This window comes from Castor canadensis, chromosome 5 (assembly GCF_047511655.1).
Source record: "Castor canadensis chromosome 5, mCasCan1.hap1v2, whole genome shotgun sequence".
Lineage (NCBI taxonomy): Eukaryota > Metazoa > Chordata > Mammalia > Rodentia > Castoridae > Castor > Castor canadensis.
In genome coordinates, this window is record NC_133390.1 from 152,488,141 (window position 1) to 152,507,777 (window position 19,637).

A 19,637-nucleotide genomic window follows, 5' to 3' on the forward strand; every position below is an offset into this window, starting at 1 on the left:
GTGCCTTATTAAGTGGCTGGAGGTTCGAAAGGTGTGTCCCCTGTGCAACATGCCAGTTCTGCAGCTGGCCCAGTTACACAGTAAGCAGGACCACGGGCCCCCCCAGGGGCCCCTCCCTGGGGCAGAGAACATTGTATAGCTCCCTGCAAGGATCAGACTGTCTGGATATGACATCTTCATGGAATCAGGAGGAACACAAGCAGACTCTTCTTGGCTGCTCTCTTCCTGGGGTACCAGCTGCCACTTCCTTTGCCTCATGAAGAACTCCTGGGCCAGCCAAGCTAGGAACCTAGGCATCTGGGTCTGAGACAGCCAAAGCACTCTGACACTACCCCATGCAAGAGGAGAGGAGTGGCTGAGCCTGCAGGTTTGGTTCCAGAAACTTCATGAGCATCTCTTGCTAAACTCCATTATACTCTGTCTCCAAGAGTCAAGATGAATCTTTATCAAGCAGAAGGGAAGATAAACACAGGTGTTAAGAGAAGGGGACTTAGGGCAGGTCTTTAAAGCCACATCTTTCTCTGTGGACAGATAAGCTTCTGTGCAGACCTCGCATGCCTTTGTACCCCAACCCCTCCTGGCAGCCCTGAGCCAAGTGAAAGCAGCAGTTATGGCAGCTGAAGCACACCAGCTGCCAGCGGTTGGTAAGGCAGTGCCCACAAGGCTTTCCATGTTCCTTTGATAAGGCCATCTTGGAACCCAAGGGCTCTCAATACAACTGCAACAGTACCCCTCGCCACACCACACCTGCCCCCACCCCCCAGGTTCATGACACTTGCTGTCAAATCATCTAAGCTGAAAATATTCAATGCACTTGGAAAGGCTTGGTGAGAAGCCATTTTTTAATCATTCCCCCCTCCTGTTCACCAGTACGACCCATCAAGGAGCCCCAGCAGGGGCTTGGCCTTGAGCCCACATTGTCCCTGTGTGACCCAGGAGGACCTAAGGGTGCTGCCCATGTACCTTCCAGTGCAGAGTGATGCTAGCATAGCTGCTGACCCCTTGGCTCCCACCTTCTTCCTTCCCTTTGTTCTCTTCCCTCATGCCATTTCTACTCAAGAAAAAATGGCTGGCATTAACTTTTAACAGTTTATCCTATGTCATTCCAACACCTGGAGCCGGTAATACACTTGGAGTTGTATATAGTTTCAGGAAGCTCCTGCAGGGCTGTCCATCCACTGGTGTGTGCCTCAGTATTTGGACTTAAGATGACTAACTGAAAAGTGTCTTTCTAGGAGAGAAATGCATGCTGCTCTTGGTTGTTTCTGTCCAACCTTTCTAGAAATGACTCAGCCCATTAGGATCTGTGAACATTGTGTAAATTAGCCATGTAAAGCAGCAGTGGGCGAGCCAACATTCTTCACAGCCTGCTGTCCCCTCCCTTGTCATGAGTGCTGCCTCACCTCATCACCTTATTTGCTCCACTCCATCCCACAGGTGTGAGCAGGGAAGCTTCTCACTGGAAGTACATCTGCATGGCATGGAGAGGATGAAGGAGGCTTTACAGCTCTGTTTATGGCATGTCTCTAGAAACTTTTTTTCTGGAATCCAGCCTCTACCATCATAGAACAAGAGGGAACCTGTCTTTGCCTCAGGTAGCTGGGGTCAGATAAGGAGGAAAATTCCCATTTGCCTAGAAAAGTGCTGGGGGAGTCCAGCATGGTGAGACACACCTATAATCCTAGCACTAGGAAGGCTGAGGCAGGAGGATCACAAGTTTGAGGCCAGCCTGGGCTCATAGTGAGACCCTGTCTCAAAAGAAAAAAAAGAAAAGTGCTGAGCAGAATCCAGTTTGGAAAATTACAAATCCAGTTATTCAGAATTGACTGTTTCCTATGTGTGACCTGTTCACACAGGGCAAGAGAAATGTAAACTATTTTACATGAATGCCTTAGCCTGTTTGGCCCCCCATGAGAACTCTTTATTACACCCCTGCTTTCCCTCTCCTTGTGTTCTGTTTGTAGCATGATAGAGTCAAATGCTGCAACATCCAGTTTACAGTGAAGTGTTCTCAGTGACCAATGTCAGGAATGGGCTTGCTTCTGGTCTAAGCCTCATGAATGGCCACCATCCCCCATTTCCCATGGCATGGCCTTGGGATAGACTTCATCTCTTTGTTATAGGGCTCCCATAAGAAAGTTTTTTCCTTCAAAGGAGGAATTCCATGTGATCTATACTGCAAATTATCACCACTCACAAGCTTTTGTAAGATGCTAGCCTTTCAGCTGCAGCCCTTTTCTTTTCCTGTCCTCATTAATAGAGACAGCCTCATCAATGCCCAACGTGTATGGAGGCAAAATAATCATCTCACTGTGTCAGAGTCCTAGGCAGGTTGAGGTGGTCGGCGTGTAGCCTGGATAGTCAGGGCCAGTGGAAGAAAGCACAAAAATGCCCTCTACCCTGCTTTGGGCCCACACGGACAGAACACAGCAAACCTGTGAGATGCCGCTGATCTCACCACCTCAGCACTTGTGAATGCAAGTGCTTCTTCAAAGGCATTCCTTGGGCTAGAATTTGGGCTGGAAGCTGGAGTTAGAAGAGTATTCTTTCTGCTTTTAGTCATCTCTTTCTGGGCTGGATGGCCTCCTGCTGTAGCAGGCCCAGTACCACTCTCAGTAGTTCCAGCAACTAACTCCTAACCACATGACCCAAATTCATTTGCTCCCCACATCTGGATTCCCCACCAGGGTTTCCCTGTACATCTGCACTGCTGATGAGTTAGGGATTCCTTTCGACACTCTAAGCTCAGGCCCAAACCCACAGTAAGGCTGCCTATTCTACATCCACCTCCATGATTTGTTGACCTTTTGTCAATACTGGGGACTGTGGTCTGCTCTTGGATCACTAGAGCTGATATACTTTGTTATAGTGTCTTAGCACAGCTCAAAGATTGGATGTCACTTGTGTGCAGAGTTAGTGGAGCATAACTTAGTCCAGCTGGACTCCTTGGTAGCTGAATCATGGTCGTGGTTGCTAAGGGGACAACTGAATTCAGCTGGCTATGGAAATGGAACCAGCACAGCCTGATTTGATTTCTAGTTGAGTCACCATAAAACACTAAAAGCTGGGAAGTGTGATTTGGTTAGGCCCTCCCCTGGCAGATGAGGCCTTATAGTTATGCTTGCCTAGCCTGTGCCCCAACTGGGACAGGTGGCCTCTGGTAAAGTCTGGACTAAGGAATACAGGGGACCGCCCACCATTTGCCAAGTACCCTGTTTTGTTTTGTGGTACTGGGGCTGGGGCTAGAACTCAGGGCCTACACCTAGAGAGAGAGAGAGAGAGAGAGAGAGAGAGAGAGAGAGAGAGAGTGAGAGAGAGTGAGAGTGAGAGTGTGTGTGTGTGTGTGTGTGTGTGTGTGTGTGTGTGTGTAATCAAGATAGGGTCTCGTGAACTATTTGCCCAGACTGGCTTCAAACCACAATCCTTCTGATCTCTGCCTCCTAAGTAGCTAGGATTACAGGCGGGAGCCACCAAGTACCCTGGTTCTTGACTTCACAAGTGAAGATCCTTTACCCCATTGCCAAGGCCCTTGGATCCATCAAAGGAACGACCTTAGGCCTTGTCTCTTTTTACAGCCCCATTCCAAAGTATGCCATCTCCATTGCTTGGTCCCACTCTAAATTTCTACTTTGAATGAATTATTTTCTGAGAGGCTCTCTGGGAGCCAGGAAATGCGCTGAGGAACCCCAGAGCTCTCAGCTGAAGTGCATGTAGTAGTTGGAAATCACTCCCTTACCACTCAACTTGCCTTGTGCTTTTTTGCAGGTTAGCCTTTCAGAGCCTTGTTTACTTATCCACTACCCAGGGATTGTAGTAAGTGTTCTTCTCACCTCTTGGGAGGATTAGCCAGTCCAAAGTCTGGTGGACAGAGGCCTGAGGGGCAGAGGGCTACTGATACCTCATAATATCTGGGTCACAAGCTTGTGAGCTTCGTAGCTATGGGGGCTTTCCCTGAGGCCTGGCCTCCAGTCTTTTCCTGATCTTCCTTGGTCACCACCATGTCTCTGCCCACAGTGCACCCTGACTTGATTACTCAGTGCTGTCTTGCTTTCTTAATTTTTGTATAAGTAATCCTTCCACGGGGTTTGCAAATCACAAAATAGTTAATGTCTTCCTTGTACTCCTCACCCCAGCAAGCACAGCTCCTTACCCCAAGAGCACCCACCACCACGTTCCTTGTGTATCCTTGCAGGGGTTATTTGTGCATACACACACATTCACGTGTGTATATATAATCTTTTTACTCACAGAACAGCAGTCAGGTATATTTGAGAAAATGTTTTTACTCATGTGGGAAGAACCATCCAGAAATTAGATCATCTGTAAAAGGTGAGTCCAGAATTGTGGGATATTTTTGCCATCACATTACTTTTGAATAAGGCGTATTTCTACTTGATTGCAACATACTGGAATTCTAGTTTCCTATACAAATCAGAAACTGAAATCTCTCCCTTATCCCCAAGAATAGGGGATAATCTGACAGAACAACCAGAATTTGACCATCTTCCTGATGTATGACAGGCCCCTCCCATCAGGCTCTCTAGCAAGAGCAGCCCCTGCAGGTGCCTGGAGAAGCTGCCACCCCTCCCCCATCTTGGCCACTCCAGGAGGACCAGGAGTGTCCAGTGCCTGTGTCTGGCTACCACTGTTACACTATCTCAGGTGGGTACCAATGTTTTTGAGGCAGGAGTGTGAACAGCAGCAACTGAAGACTCCTGTCTTGTGAAGCAGGCAGCCCATGTCTCCAGGGCCAACTGTGCTTCCCTCTCCCCTCTTCCCCATCTTTATGGGCACTTGCAGAAGCAAATGTTCTATAGAATCCCCCTCCCCCAACTTCTTTTCCAATTAAAAAAAAAAAAAAAAACGCCACTAGTGGTAGCTTTTTCAAGTTTATTCTTGCCTTCTAGATACAGGTTAAAGCTGCTTCCTCCAAGCAGCCCTGAGCAGAGGGGCACAGGCCCATCCATACCTTGCTTTCCCACAGCTACCACTTGTCTCACTAGGCCCACCCAATCTCAACCTTGAGAATTGAATTTTGTGAACCCCATCCTTCTGGCACTTGTGGAATCTCTGGCCTAGGTTAGTGTCTTCCCCTGGAACTATTAGGAATTTCCTAAGGAGATGTCAAGTCACAAATTCTGAAATTTGCAGGTGATAAATAGAAAATTTGCCAGCCGTGGCTCTGTGAGATTAGAGGCCCATGGGCCATGGAATGTGCTTCCGCGTGAGATGTATAAGGAGAAAAATAGGGGCTTGTTCCATAAATGTGGTTTCTCCAGTTCAGCTTTAGAACGCAAGTTGTTGCAAGATGCAAATTGTTTCATTCAACTTTTAGGGCAGGATTAGCACTCTTGGCTTATCAGCCCAGTCCTTACTCCTGTGGCCATGAGGCCAGGGCAAACACCTTCACTGCTTCACAGACACAGCGTAACTTAGAACGTGTGCCCTACCACATCGAGACTTGTTTGAGCTTTGGTTAAACTCTTAGCAACCTGTCCAGTCCCGCCCTCGCAGGTCTGGGTCTCAGGCCTCCTGTGCATGGTTCCTCTCCGTCCACATTCCTCCCTCCCAGGCCAGGTTAGCACAGGTGGGGAAGGGTGGCAAGTGTTGGCAAGTTCCTCCTGGTTACAGCCTGGTCTTCCAAGTAACTAGTAACTGGGTCTCTGGGTCTCTTGACAAACCATAATGGGAAAGGAGGGCACTTTAGTCTTGCAGTTTAGCCCTTTGGGGCTTATTCACTAGGTATTGTATAATTCCCTAAAAAAGTTTATGAAATGCTGACCTTCAGGTTTCATAGACATATTTGTACACTAAGAATTCTGCAGCAGAATATTTTTAAACATTTGCAGGTTTTGTAAGCTATATTTTTGTATATTTAATTGCTATTTTAATGCATTTTTTGCTAATCACTTGTTTAAAAATGAAACATGCATGTAATTGACTGGAACACATGTAAATAAAGAGATTTTGAAAATACTTCATATTGTGTACCTTTGAACTTAACTCATGGCAAGACTTGGAAATTCAAGACAAGTTCTGATCAACTGGATGGAGGAGCCTCTGGCCTGTCCCCTATGTATGTAGAGAGTAGTGGGGCGTAGGCTGTGGTGGAGAGTGCCGAGTCTCCACAAGGAGTAAGACAGAGGACCAGATGGAGACTACAGTGGACACACAGGCTCCGCCAGCTGGGCACAGGCAGGCAGTCTCCCATTCATGAACACCACTCATGACAACTTTCACTAGCACAGCTGAGCACCATCCCACCACAGCCCACGATACCCAAGGACTTGCCCCGCCACCTCAGTCCTACAGCTGGGAGGGCTTTTAGACTTGGAAGTAACTACTTTTCAAGAGAAAAAAAAAGTCTTGGTCCAAAGTTCTGCAGCTGTGGCCACTGCTGATCCCTCATCAGGACCTCTGCAGCCCCATTTGGGCAGCCTCATAACCTCTTCACGAAGGTACAGAGAGCCCCCGATCGTCCTGCTGAGCCACAGGCCCCTAATTGGGCTTGCTTTCCTTGCGGCCTGTTGCTTAATTACCCATCTCCTGTGACTTACTCACACTTCTGGGATTCACTAACGTGCACATTCTCAGCTCTGTATCTCCAACCCAAATACCCAACTGTCTATTCAATGAATGTCTTCAACTCAAACAGTCAAATCAAGCCAAGCTGCCCTCACAGTGCCTCCCTGCTCTCATCCCCCACCTCTAGCCACCATGGCCCAAACAGCCCACAAAGCATTTCCTCTCTCCCATCTTAGTTCAAGGTCCTTGTTGCACTACTGTGGTAGAGGTGGGACACTCAGAGCACCAAGGGAAGGGCAGACTGAAAGCTGCTGAGAAGGCAAGGTGGAGGCAATCACTAGAGATTGAGTCTGTGTGCACCTCACAGTCTAAAGATGGCATGGGTGCAGATGTGCATCTTTTTGTATAGCGATGGCCCTGGAGGCCTACCGGTTAACAGTGAAGTAGGCAGTGTCAGGCTAGAGCTCAGAGACCAGGGCTGGCCGCAGAGCTGCTTTGGTAGTCAAGATGAGGGCAAATGACTACTCGGGGAAGGCTCTCAACTGAGCCTGAATACTGGTGATGTCTATTGTCAGTAACGTGGCAGACAAGAGGTAGCCTGGGAAGCAGAAGCAAGAAGGTCCTATAGTTAAGAGGTAAAGATGAGGCCCTGAAATGCCCCCTCAATTTTTGAGAGTCAGTGGTGGCCTGTCAAGAACCCACCCATGTGAGCCAGACATGATGTCACATGTCTACAATCCCATGAAATGAGAGGGTGAGCTGAATACAAGGTGGAACCTGAGGAAATGGAGCAGCGGGTTCAGGGAGGAAGGCAAAGTGGAGGAAGACTCCCAACTCAAGCTCCTGGGCCAGACAGACCCGGGCCTGAGTCCAGCTCTGCCACTCCCAACTGTGACCTTGGGCCACTCCTCTGAGCTTGTTTCCTTCTGTTAGTGTGGGAACAGCAAGGGCTGAAGGAGAAGACCCACATACAGCACTGTCAAGACCTTCAGAAAGCTAGGGGGAGGGGCAGGCCCAGGGCAGTAGCAGGGCCTCAGGCACAGGAGCTGAAAACACCTGGCAAAAATAGATGATGCCATCTTTGATGGTTGTGGGGGGGATGCAGAGCCACCAAAGTAACTGGGAGCAGAGGGCAGAACACAGCATTGGGGTACCAAAACAGCTGGGCCAGGAGCAGTAGCGAAGACAAAACTGCCATCTCTGCTGCATCCCTTGTGCTCTGCACTGCACAAGACCCCATCTGAGTGGCACCACACCTCAGGTGTGCCAAGGCACGTTCTCAAAGGCAGCTGCCCCTCTAAGAATTAGGAATGATTGTGAGCTGGCCAGCCAAATCTATCCCTGAAATCCTATTACCCTGACCTGTGGGTGGCTCTGTGCTACCTGGGGCCCATCCCTCAGCCCCAGCCAAAAGGCAAACTAAGCTAAGTGGCCACAGAGTTTGAGGTCTCTCTTCCAAGGCTGCTGTGTACAAGCTGTTCCTTGCCTTCAGCAATGACAGAGGCATTACTTAATGTAAGATACAAAGGCTGCACCATTTCTACATGGCAAAAAGAAAAAGTTTAGTCCTTACCAAGATTATCTCACAGACTGTCAAATCTCTCAAGCAGCCTCCTGAGACTTGTTTCCTCCCCTGAAGGCCCCCTGCCAGTTCCTGGTGGGCTTTGTCTGGGAATGTCAACTCTAGACCAGCCCTTTAGTCTAGTGTCTTCTGGACTGTGTTTTTTCTATTAGTTTGCCTGCTTTCATCAGGTCCCCAGTCCCCACTACCCAAGGGAATTCTGTCAAAGCCTTGTCTTTCCACACAGACCACTCCACGATTTACAATGTTAAGTAACATGAACTGCCCTTCCAAAACTTGTAGTAAAGTTGCAGGTAAAAACTGAAATGCCCAGTTAAGTTTGCAGAACTTCAAAATAAATCATTTTTTTTTGTATGTTCACACAAAGGCTAAATGCAAACCAGAATAATGCACAGGTGATGTCCAAGGGCATACTGACAAAATTCTGATTAGAGTGGAACACAGGGCAGCTTGCAATGCATTTAGCAAGTTCAAACAGGACACACAACTACAGTCAGCTGAACAAAGGAATGTAGGACAGCTCTCCCCAGGAGAGTGTCTCTCAAGGCAGAGATTTCAACACCGCAGATTTCAACACTTCTATGCTGAAGAGCAACTTAAAAACAGCAAATCTTCACAATGCCTGGACATGGCCCATGGTTTTTGCTTTTAATGTATCTTTCCTCACTGGTTGCTAGTTTTGACTGAATTTTAAGGATTTATCTTGATGACTTAGAAAAATACACTTGTCATTTCTTGCTGATTCGGCTAGTACACGATCATAAAACTGAGTCTCTTAAAAAACTAAAGTTCACAGATCCCATTGTGGAAGGTTCCAGGAAGCCCTCACAAGTAACAATCAGGGAATCTTCAACAGCTCAAGGAGTGCTCCAACAGCTCCAAAATAGCCCTGAAAAAAAGAACAACAAGAATAAGAGCAATTTTCCTTAAGCTTATTAAGTTACCACAAATGGGATTACTAGTATTAAAGCCAATGTGGCCCTTAACTCCATTTCCTAGGCACCTCCTGACCCATTTCCAAGAGTGCCTCCGGGTGGGAGGGCTTGGATATATAAGACACCTAGACATGTCTGTCCACTGTGGCAAGAGCACAGCCAAGCCCACAGCAAGCTCTGTGGTAGGTGAGGCAGCCAGGGACTCAGTTGCTCTGGGCTGTCCTGGGGAACAAGAAGGGAGAGCCAACAGAGGCCTGGCACAACTCCAGACAACTAAGAGATAAAGGTGAGATGGGGCATAAGTACCACAGAGGTTGAAGACCTGGAGATGGGAAGGAAGGTGAGGAAGTGGTGGAATGGACCGAAGATTCACCTATAGGAGATGAGGGTAGCTGGAGTGAGCTTTCTCAAGCTCTGTTCCTCCTGACCTAATTGGGGGCAACTGGAGATGAAGAAAGGACAAAGGATAGAAGATAAACATGCATAAAGTTGGAGCCAGGTGCGCAGGACGCTCAGATGAAGACACACAATAGCCTCATTACTTCTTTTCTCTACTATTCTTTTCTTCTCTATTCTTTAAGGCCTTACTTTTAAAGTCTTTCTTTAAAACCTTGCTTCTTTTCTATTCTTTAAAGTCTCTTTCCTTAGACATGCTCTGTCCCTTTAATCTCTCTTGCAGTCTTGGCCCTCAGACTTGCACTGTCCCATGTTCCCTTTTAAAGTCTCGGTCCTCAAGACTTGCACTGTCCCATGTTCTCTTTAGCTTTCTTAAAATCTCGGTCCTCAAGACTTGCACTGTCCCATGTTTCCTCTAATCTCTAGTGTAACACAGCAATCCACCAATCAACCAACCTCCATCAAAAAACCCTCCTGTCCTCCTTCAGTGAGTCTTTTATATCCAATGGTAAACAAGGAGGTGGAGCAACAGTTCTGGGGAGGGGCGTGACATTGTAACAAGAGAAACCTGCATTCCTATGTCTCTGAACTTCCTACTTCTTTCTCTGAACGTAAACAATTTAGGAACAGCAGCTGTGCTGCATTTTGCCTTCTCTCTCTGCTGCAGCTTGGGGCTTGCCAAACTCAGCCTGTAGATCATTGAGCACAACTGTCAAGTTCTCATAGGTTTCTCATAATCTACTCCCCATAAGTAGCAGGGGATGTCTGGAGACAAACTGAAGAAAGCAGCTCTGGAGAACAGGTGAGGACCTGAAAGAGGACAAGAGTCACACCATCGCCACAAGTAAGGAGTCAGATCAAATGCAACCAAATACTAGAAACCAACCAAACAAACAAAACTGGATGAAGTAATGAAAGAAATGAGACAAAGCACATACTGACAGCAGGAGAATGCCAACAGGGAACCAAAGAAAACTACAATGCTACAGAATTCATCAAGGTCTCTAAAGCATGAGAGTAAATACTGAACTATACTTAAGAGAAGTAACTAGGGCTAGGGATGCAGAGTGCTTTTCCAGTGTGCATGAAGCCCTGGGTTGAAAGAAAAGTGGGGGAGGGAAGGAAGGAGAAAGAAAGGAAGAGAGAGAGAGAAAGGGAGGTAGAGAAAGGAGGAAGGGAGGGAGGGAAGAAAGAAATGAAACCAGAACATAGAAAGATCTTGAAAGACTTCATTGTGAATTCTGAAGAACATACCAAGTGTCTGAAGTATTAGAAATAGTAGGTTCAGTCTATTTTTTTTCAAGAAAAGCTAGCAGAACTGAGTGCTGGTAGCTCAAGCCTGTAATCCTAGCTACTCAGGAGGCAGAGATCAGGAGGATGGCCATTCAAAGCCAGCCCCGACAATATTCAACACAAAAAAGGGCAAGTACAGTGGCTCACATGGTAGAGCGCCTGCCTCACAAATATGAGGCCTTGAGTTCAAACCCCAGGGCTGCAAAAAAAAAGAAAGAAAAAAAGAAAAGCTAGCACAAGTAGATACATGTCCCCAAACAACAGAGAAGCTATGGTCTGCCCTCTGTCTGTTTCCTTGCTTTTCAATAAGGAAACCACACTATCTGTATCGTGAGGAGGCCAGCATTGGAGGATTAAGCAGCCAAGAGACTCGCCACAGCTCAGTTAGCTATCGTGGCCAGGGACACAGAGGCAAGGGTGCTCACTGATTTATTTGCCTGTACTGGAGTTTGAACTCAGGGCTTTGGGCTTGCTGGGCAGGTGCAATGCCAATTGAGCCACTCCTCCAGCCCCGGGTGTTTATTTTATAAAAATCTATGTTGTTTCATGTAGCTTCCTGTATCTGTGCTTTATTTTACAATGACAAAAGAAGACAGTTAACCATTACACTGAGTTCACTAAAGACCCTGAACCTACACTAAGTAAACAAAGAGACAGGCTGTTGTAGTCAACAACCAAGAACAGTGAAGAAAGAGACAGATGACCTCAGAAGAATACACCAAGCTTCCACAACCACCATTAAACTGACTGCCTCGCCACAGAAGGACACGAGTTTTTTTCAAGTCTAGGAAATCAACAATAGTCAGAGGCATGAATGCAAATGGAAAACCCAGGAAGAAATGGTCCAGCAATGCTAAGCAGAAGAAAAAATGAAGTTAAACAGGCAGTAATAATGACAAAATAAGTATAACTACAGGATGGGTAACCCTTATCCAAAATACTTGGAAGTCAAAAGTCTGTCAAATTTTGGAGTCTTTCGGATTGAAATATATACATAGATTTTCCCGGTGGAACATCCCTAATCCAGAATGTTCATCAGCACTCAAAGTTTCAGATTTCCTGATTAGAGATACTTAACCTGTACAAATTGTTTTGTTTTGTTTTGTTTTGTTTTGTTTGGGGGGGGTGTCAGAGGGAAAGATTAACATGCCAAGTATGGTGGTACACATCTGTAATCCCAGCGTTCAACAGGCCAAGACTGGAGTATCACAAATTCAAGGCCAGCCTGAACTACACAGCAAGTTCTACGTCAGCCTGGCCTACACAGTGAGACTTTTCTCAAAAAAAAAACAAAATAAAAAAAATAGGTTTACATAAAAAACTAATCTGTTTCACCTAGGAAAAAGATCTCAACAAGAGGTAGAAAGTATGCAGGAAGAAAGTTATACTAAGATATAACATTAAATTAGAATTTTCCATTCTAAAAGATCGCAAGGCACAAGATGCATACAGAAATTATAACTATAAGAAACTTAACGATTTGCTAATATATAGCATTAGGAGTTAAAAAAAAAGTTACATGGTTTAGATTTAATCTTTCTGCTAGGGGAAATTTATGTACTTTGGATTTTTTAACTATGAACGTAAAGCAATTTAAAAAGAAAACCTTAGAGCAACTTTAACGGCAAAAGTAATTATTGTATCACTTCAAATCCTATTTGATTTGTCATTCACATAAACACTGTTACAACAAACATGCACGTTATTCAGGAAAATGTTCATAGTAAAAAAAAAATGTGAAATGGTTGAACCACCCATCAACCAAAGGGAGGGAAAAGAATCCCCGTCCTTCCATAATTCTTGTTCCATTTTTCCTCCAAACAGGAAAAACAAAAGGGTACTTTCTGAGGTAGAGTATCAGGTGGAACAATTTGATGATTTCTTTCCATTTTGTAATTTCTAGCCTATCCTTGTGATAGTATGGTTCTAGTCTAGCATGTTCTTACTGTTCTCTTCATTTTTAGAACATAAATGTTACATAAATGGCACATGATTCTATCAATACATAAAAATTTGCATTAAAAAAAAAAAGCAGAACCCAAAGGGACTGCATTTACAGAGCCAGTGAAATGGAGGACTGTTCAGAAAATATGATACTTGAAATAAAGAGAAATGGTCATCAAGAATTTTTCCTGGGGTTGGAGATTTAGCTCAGTGGAATAGCGCTTGCCTGGCAAGTGCAAGGCCCCGAGTTCGGTCCCCAGCACCAAAAAAAAAGGAAAAAAATAAAAAAAGAATTTTTCCTTTGGAGACTGGGAATGTACCTTAGTGGCAGAGTGCTTTCCTAGCATGCCAAAGTCCTGGGATTGATCCTCAGCACTACCAAAAAAGGTATTTCTTTCCTTAACATTGTTTAAGCTTATAATTAGTCAGAAACCTACCTACTCTGAATTATACTGGGTAAGAAACAGCTTGCAAGGTAAGCAGCAGTAGCTCCCGTGTGAAATCCTGGCTACTTAGGAGGCAGAGATCAGGGGGATCACAGCTCAAAACCTGCCCAGGCAAAGAGTTGAGATCCTATCTTGAAAAAACCCATCACAAAAAAGGGCAGGTGGAGTAGCTGAAAGGGTAGGCCCTAATTCAAACCCCAGTACCACAAAAAAAAAAAAAAGCCCACAAGGTTAATAAATCCAACCTTATACAATTACAAAAAAAAAAAAAAAAGAAATAGTGCAGCCCAGTTTGAGTCTCCTTTAAGTTCCTCTACAATATAAATTATGTGCCCTTTGTGTATGTAACATTCACCAGAAAAAAGTACACTCACCTCGTGCTCTGAAAACAGCGCTTTCAACTGCCCCTTGGACCAGTAATCCAAAGCATATGCCAAAAGCCGCATGGCAATCGTATTAACTCTCAAGAAATTTCCAACAAATACCACCTGGTTAATGTTCTAAGACATCAAAAAAAGGGCAATTAGTTTATATCCTGGTTTTTGTTCTCAAATGCTACAGTCAGAAGACCATGATCCACACAGTTTTTAGCAGCATTTGAATGATGGTCAAATTTAATCCAGTTGGTCCAGAGCTAATCAAACTCTACACCCAAAAATGTCACAAAAAACAGGTTAGAAAAAACATTTTTATTAAATATGGTAAATAACTACTATTAAGTAAAAATCGTATACAAGTAGGTAAAAAAAAAAAGTTAAGACCCTAATTCAAAAACAGAAAGTGACACACATAGGCAAATTATACTAGATATGTAACAGGTAGAAAAAATTCAGCTTCACTAGTGATCAAAGAAAGCAAAATTTTAGACCTATTAAGTTAACAAAAACAACTACCTGAGCTTCAACCCCCCAACATTAGTAAAGATGCAGTGAAACTGATTCATTCATCATTGCTAAAGATGATCTAAATGGGTTTGGGCCCAGTGCAAAAAAATAGCATCACAGCAATTCACACGAAGACTCATAATCACAATCATATTCTAAAGACAAGAAGTCTCACTCCTGAGCAAAAATGAGCCAAAAATAGCTCCACACACCTAAAAACCCTTACTGCAGAGTTATCACTGGCAAGTAACCAAATGGCAAGCTCTATAAGAATAATGTATGACAAAAAAGCCTGATCAAATATGAAGTCATGAAATGTCAAAGTTAAAAAAAAATATGGTTATGTATACCAACTAAAATATCTCCAAATACATAAGCACAGGAAACATGCAACAAAGAGAAAGGTACTGTTATAATATTCAAATGAAATTTTTCAATTTAAAACCAAACTGTATAAACAGGAACAAGTCATAAGCTGCACCAACTGCATCCAAGATTCTCTTTCCCCAAGGGCAGCCCATTCTTGGTTCTTTCATAGCCCTGTACAATGCTGCTTGACCTGAATGCTACAAGGCAGCACTGTAAAGAAGCTGAAAGCACGAAGATGCAGCTCTACTGAGGTGGAGAGGAACCAAGGCAGGCCTTCCTCTGCCTACTCAGTCTTCTTCCAACTTCAGTGACTTCCTGTGGATTCCTTCCCAGGACCTCAAGAACTCCCGATGAGCATGAAATCTAGATTCAGCATGGTTATCCGTCATCACACCCATTCCCAGGTCTCCATCATCTGAACACTGGCTTTCTTCCTATCTTCTTCCACTTTCTCCTCAAAAAAGGTCATTTTACCTTTACAATAACAGTATCTATCTTTAGTAAGAAAAAAAAAAAAAATCAATGAAGATTAACCTGTATTTGAAAAGTTTTAACTCTGCACTGAAACAAAGTCCATCCCATATGACTACATTTAGGCACTATTTTCAGATAACAGACATTGCCAATTATCAAGGTGGAACCCCCCCACCTTAAGAATATTCAGTATTTTCCTTGGAGCAACAAAAGAAACCCCTGACCCCTTACTTCATTAAGGGCACACATTCTTGCTATGGAGCCAATGTTGTTGGTGATGGTGATCAGAGTGGCTCTGGCGAGGTCCTCCTTCCTGACAGCCTCTCGCTTCTCCTTGCTCACCATGTTTCCAAAGCTGCGAGGAGGAAAAAAGATCGCACTGCTAAACCAAACGCAGCGCAGTCCAACAGACATTCGACGTGACTTTACTGAATAAAACTGGCTTTTAGAACAACACTGTTCAAATCTTCCAGTTTTTTACCATACAATGATGGAGTATCTGCTCAAAGAAAACTGCTTCAAATAGAAGCCCGCAAGTGTTCTAAATGAGCAGGCAGCTCTTCCTGTGGTTTCGACTGAAATATAACTTTGATACCAGATAATCCCAACATCTCATTAGATTCCCCCAGAAGACAACATTGCCCTTCCTGCTACCAGAGACAGTTCCAAGAAGATACCTCTATTAGTAATTCATTCTAGTGACGACTATTCCACTCAGATGGTCACATTCACATCTTAACTGCTTTACCTGAGCAAAGCAATGTATAGATGAGGCCCAGAAAGCTACTTTAAGAGCTGCAGATTTCCCAGCAAAATAAAGTACTTCAAATTTCCTAGCCAGAATTGCTACATTAATAACTATGAACAGAACACAAACCTAGCCAATCAGAAAAAGGAAGTGATGACCAATGAGTAAATGCTGCAAACACAGAAAATAAACTCTATGGTACTCAGTGCCTCAAATTAGCAAACAAGCAAGTATATATGAATGCCTCTTCTCTATTATTAAAAGTCAGGTGTCCTTGCCAGGCACTGGTAGCTCACACCTATAATCCTAGCTACTCAGGAGGCAGAGATCAGGAGGCCCTTGGTTCAAAGCCAGCCTGGGTAAATAGTGTGTGAAACCCTATCTCGAAAAAAATCCAACATAAAAAAGTGGCTTAAGTAGTAAACTGCCTGCCTATAAGCATGAGGCCCTGATTTCAAGCCCCAGTACTGCCAAAAAAAAAAATTTTTTTTTTAAATTAAGAAAACAAGGCTAAGCTGGGTATAAAAGCAAATGCCTATAATCTCAGCACTCAGGGGGTGAAGGCAGGATAGCAAGTTCAAGGCCAGTTTGGACTACACAGCAAGACCCTATCTCAAAAAACAAAACAATTCTATTTATGATAGCATCAAAGAGAATAAAACACTTAGGAATGAATTTAACAAAAGAAGTATAATATTTCTACACTAAAATCTACAAAACACTGTTGAAAGAAAGGAAAGACGTAAATATATGGAAAGCCCATCTTCTTGGACCAGAAGACTTGACAATAATAAGGTAACAATACTTGCTGGGTGCTGGTGGCTCACACCTATAATCCTAGCTACTCAGGAGGCTGGAAGTCAGCCCAGGCAAATAGTTCAAGACCCCCCAACCTCAAAAAAACTCATCACAAAAAAGGGCTGGGGGAGTGGCTCAAGGTGTAGGCCCTGAGTTCAAGCCCCAGTACTGCCCTCCATTAAAAAAAAAAAAAAAAAGGAAAATCCGATGGCAATACTCGGGAGTGGCTCAAGCAATAAAAAAAGCACCTGCCTGGCATGTGTGAGGCCGGCCCTGAGTTCAAACTCAGTGTCGCAAAAAAAAAAAGGCAGTACTCCCCAAACTGGTCAACAGACTTGATGTGTGTAGTTTAATATAATGCAAACAAAGTTCCACGTGTCTTCTTTGTACACATTGCGAAGTTGAGACAAAACTTCATAAGAAATTCAAGGAATCCAAAATAGATAAAACAATCTTAAAAAGAGAAACTTGGAGAACTCATTTCTATTTTCTTCAAATTTTAATTCAAACCTACAGTAATCAAAACAGCAGGGTGCTGGCCTAAGGACAGACATACAAAACAACAAAGCAGAATTTAGTCTAGAAATAAACCTAGTATCTATGGCCAATTGATTTCTGATACAGGGACCAAGAAAATCCAATAGGGAAAGAATAGTTTTCAACAAATGGTGCTGGGACAATTGGACAGCCACATGCTAAAGAAAGAATTTGGACCTTCACGTCTCAGCATACACAAAAAATAACTCAAAATGGATCACAGACCAAAATGAAAGAGCTAAAACACTATAAAACTCTTAGAAGAAAATAGCAATAAACCCTCACAACCTCAGATTAGGCAATGGTTTCTTTTGTGTTTTTGTTTTGGGTTTCTGCCTTGTCTGGGGGCGTTTTTTGAGACAGGGTCTCATTAGAAACTTCAGGCTAGTCTCAGGTTAACAATCCTCCCACCCCCAATTCCCCAGTGTTAGGACTACAGTCGTATATGATGACAACTAGCTTCCACAAACTCTTACTGTTCCTAATCACAGATTTAAGCCCTCCAACATGTAAAGGGTTAGTATCTTTTCTTTCCCTGTGGTTCTGGGAAATGAATTCACAGCTTTGGGCATGCTAGGAAAGCATTCTACCAATTGAGCCTCAATGGTTTCTTATGGATGATACCAAAAGTGCAAGAGATAAAAGAGAAAACAGACTTTACCAAAATTAAAAACTTCCATGCTGCCAGGCACTGGTGGCTCACGCCTGTAATCCTAGCTACCCAGGAGGCAGAGATCAGGAAGATCTGGTTCGAACCAGCCCAAGCAAACAGTTCATGAGACCCTTTCTCAAAAACAAGCCAGGTGTGATGGTTCATGCCAATAATCCCAACTATACCAGAAGCAGAGACAGAAGACCCAACTGGGGAGAAGCACAAGACTAGCTGAAAAACAAACTAAAAGCAAAACAACTGAGCAGTGGCTCAAGTGGTAGAGCACTTGCCTAGCCTAATTGCCTACCAACTTAAGGCTCAAGGCCCTAAATTCAATCCCCAGAACTCAACAGTAAAAAGGAATAAAGTACTGATTCCTGCTACAACATGAATGAACCTTGAAAATATTATGCTAAGAAGCTGATGTACATAAAATGTTCAGAACAGACAAATCTTTAGAGACAAAAAGTAGATTAGTGTAGGGCAGGGTTAAAGTAGAAAAATGGGGAAGGGCAACTAATGGATTTTATGTTTCTAATATGATGAAAGCATTCTGAAATACAATTAGGAAGTTGCCAAATTTTGTAAATACACTGGAAACTATTAAAATACACACTTTAAACAGATGACTTTACAATACGTAAATGGTATTTCATTAAAAGTAGTACTTACTATTTTATTCCTATATTTCTTACAACCTACATGCTCCCTTACCTCGAAGCAACAGCCCAGCCTGGCAATCCAAACCGCTCATAGTCTCCTCCATAAATGTCTCGCACTAGTTTATCCACTTTGGTGCTATCTCCACGAGATGCCATTTCGAGAGCTTCTTCAAAAGTGGTACAGCCAGTAAGAAGACAGCAGAGACCAAAAAAAGTTCCTCCTCCAAGACTGTGATTACAAACAAGCAGTGTAGTATTATACTATTTTTAAAAATAGGAATAGAAAGTAAGGATTTATGAACTCCCAAACCATAATCATGTAACAATTCATTCCTGCCCCAATCCCACCATGCAGGTGACACCAGTAAGATACAACAAGCCAGCAAAAGACAAACACAAGGTGCCTCATATGCACCTTGAATGTACATATTCATGTGAACCAGCAAGCAAAGCAGCGGAAACACAGGACTCTGCCCATATCCAAGTGCAGTCTTGGCACCTGCTGAGCATCAAGAGCCTGGGGTGCACATCAGCCCTTTCCCTCTTCAAGTGTAAAATGATTGCAGTCCTTCTCACTCAAGCATCTAATTACGCTAGCTCATTGGTCCCCCAACCCACCATTAATTCTCCAGTGATCTGTTTTCTCCCCAAAATTATTGCTCTCATTCTCACATCTATTAAGTTTGTTTTTGGGAGGTTTTTTGGCAGTACTGGGATTTGAACTCAGGACTTCACGCCTACTAGGCTGTCACTCTACCACTTGAGTCACTCCACTAGGCTTTTTTTTGAATTGGGTATCTTTGAGAGAGAGTATGTAGAACTATTTTCCCAGGCTCGCCTTGAAACCTCAGTCCTCCTTATCTCTGCCTCCTGAGTAGCTAGAATTACATGCGTGAATCACCGGCACCGGGCTTAAAACTTTTTTTATCCCAATCCCAGTTCCTTGTTTTTCCTAAAGTGACCTGTGATCCTTAAGCCAAAACACATTTTCTCTTTCCATCTAACCTTCCATTTTTAGTCTATCCTCCCCCAATTATTATTTATTGATCAGCACTTCAGCTTCTAGATCTCACACCATACCCTGACTATCCCCAAGCCCTCGACTACTTGAGCCACACTCCCAGTCTTTAGTGTGTATGTATGTGTGTATCTGTGTTTAGATGTGTTTAGCCTTCCTTTGCCTCCTAAGAGCCTACCTAATAACTTTAGTTACTTGGTATATGTGCACCATAAACTGAGAGTAAGGACTATGGGCTTAATGAGTGTGTTGATGTAACATTTTATTAAATTTTAGTAATAAAATCTTTTTTTATTGTATTATTGTTGTACTTGAGGTACACTGTTAACATTTACAAAAGTGCTAACAATATTTCTTAGTTAAATTCACCCCCT

The 19,637-nt window shown here is 43.7% G+C and overlaps 2 protein-coding genes across 10 annotated transcripts in view; one reads left to right on the forward strand and one right to left on the reverse strand.

The window, feature by feature from the left end:
• Rnf24 (ring finger protein 24) overlaps positions 1–19,637 on the forward strand; it is a 116,051-nt gene that overhangs the window by 65,937 nt on the left and 30,477 nt on the right. For 3 of the 4 annotated variants that reach the window (XM_020171173.2, XM_020171175.2, XM_074074412.1), the window contains one exon: positions 1–8,877. The exons of the other annotated variant lie outside the window; for it this stretch is intronic. In XM_020171173.2, coding sequence (XP_020026762.1) covers positions 1–139 — 139 coding nt within the window. In that variant the 3' untranslated portion in view covers positions 140–8,877. Of the gene's footprint in view, positions 8,878–19,637 lie in introns of those variants that run through there. 4 annotated transcript variants of the gene reach the window in all.
• The window catches only part of Pank2 (pantothenate kinase 2), a 27,397-nt gene continuing 16,185 nt past the window's right edge, over positions 8,426–19,637 (reverse strand). For 5 of the 6 annotated variants that reach the window (XM_020171176.2, XM_020171177.2, XM_020171179.2 and 2 more), the window contains 4 exons: positions 18,298–18,474; positions 15,080–15,203; positions 13,496–13,621; positions 8,426–8,996 (listed from right to left, as the gene is read on the reverse strand). In XM_020171176.2, coding sequence (XP_020026765.2) covers positions 8,946–8,996; positions 13,496–13,621; positions 15,080–15,203; positions 18,298–18,474 — 478 coding nt within the window. In that variant the 3' untranslated portion in view covers positions 8,426–8,945. Of the gene's footprint in view, positions 8,997–13,495; positions 13,622–13,791; positions 14,870–15,079; positions 15,204–18,297; positions 18,475–19,637 lie in introns of those variants that run through there. The other variant, XM_020171178.2, reaches the window with a different exon arrangement.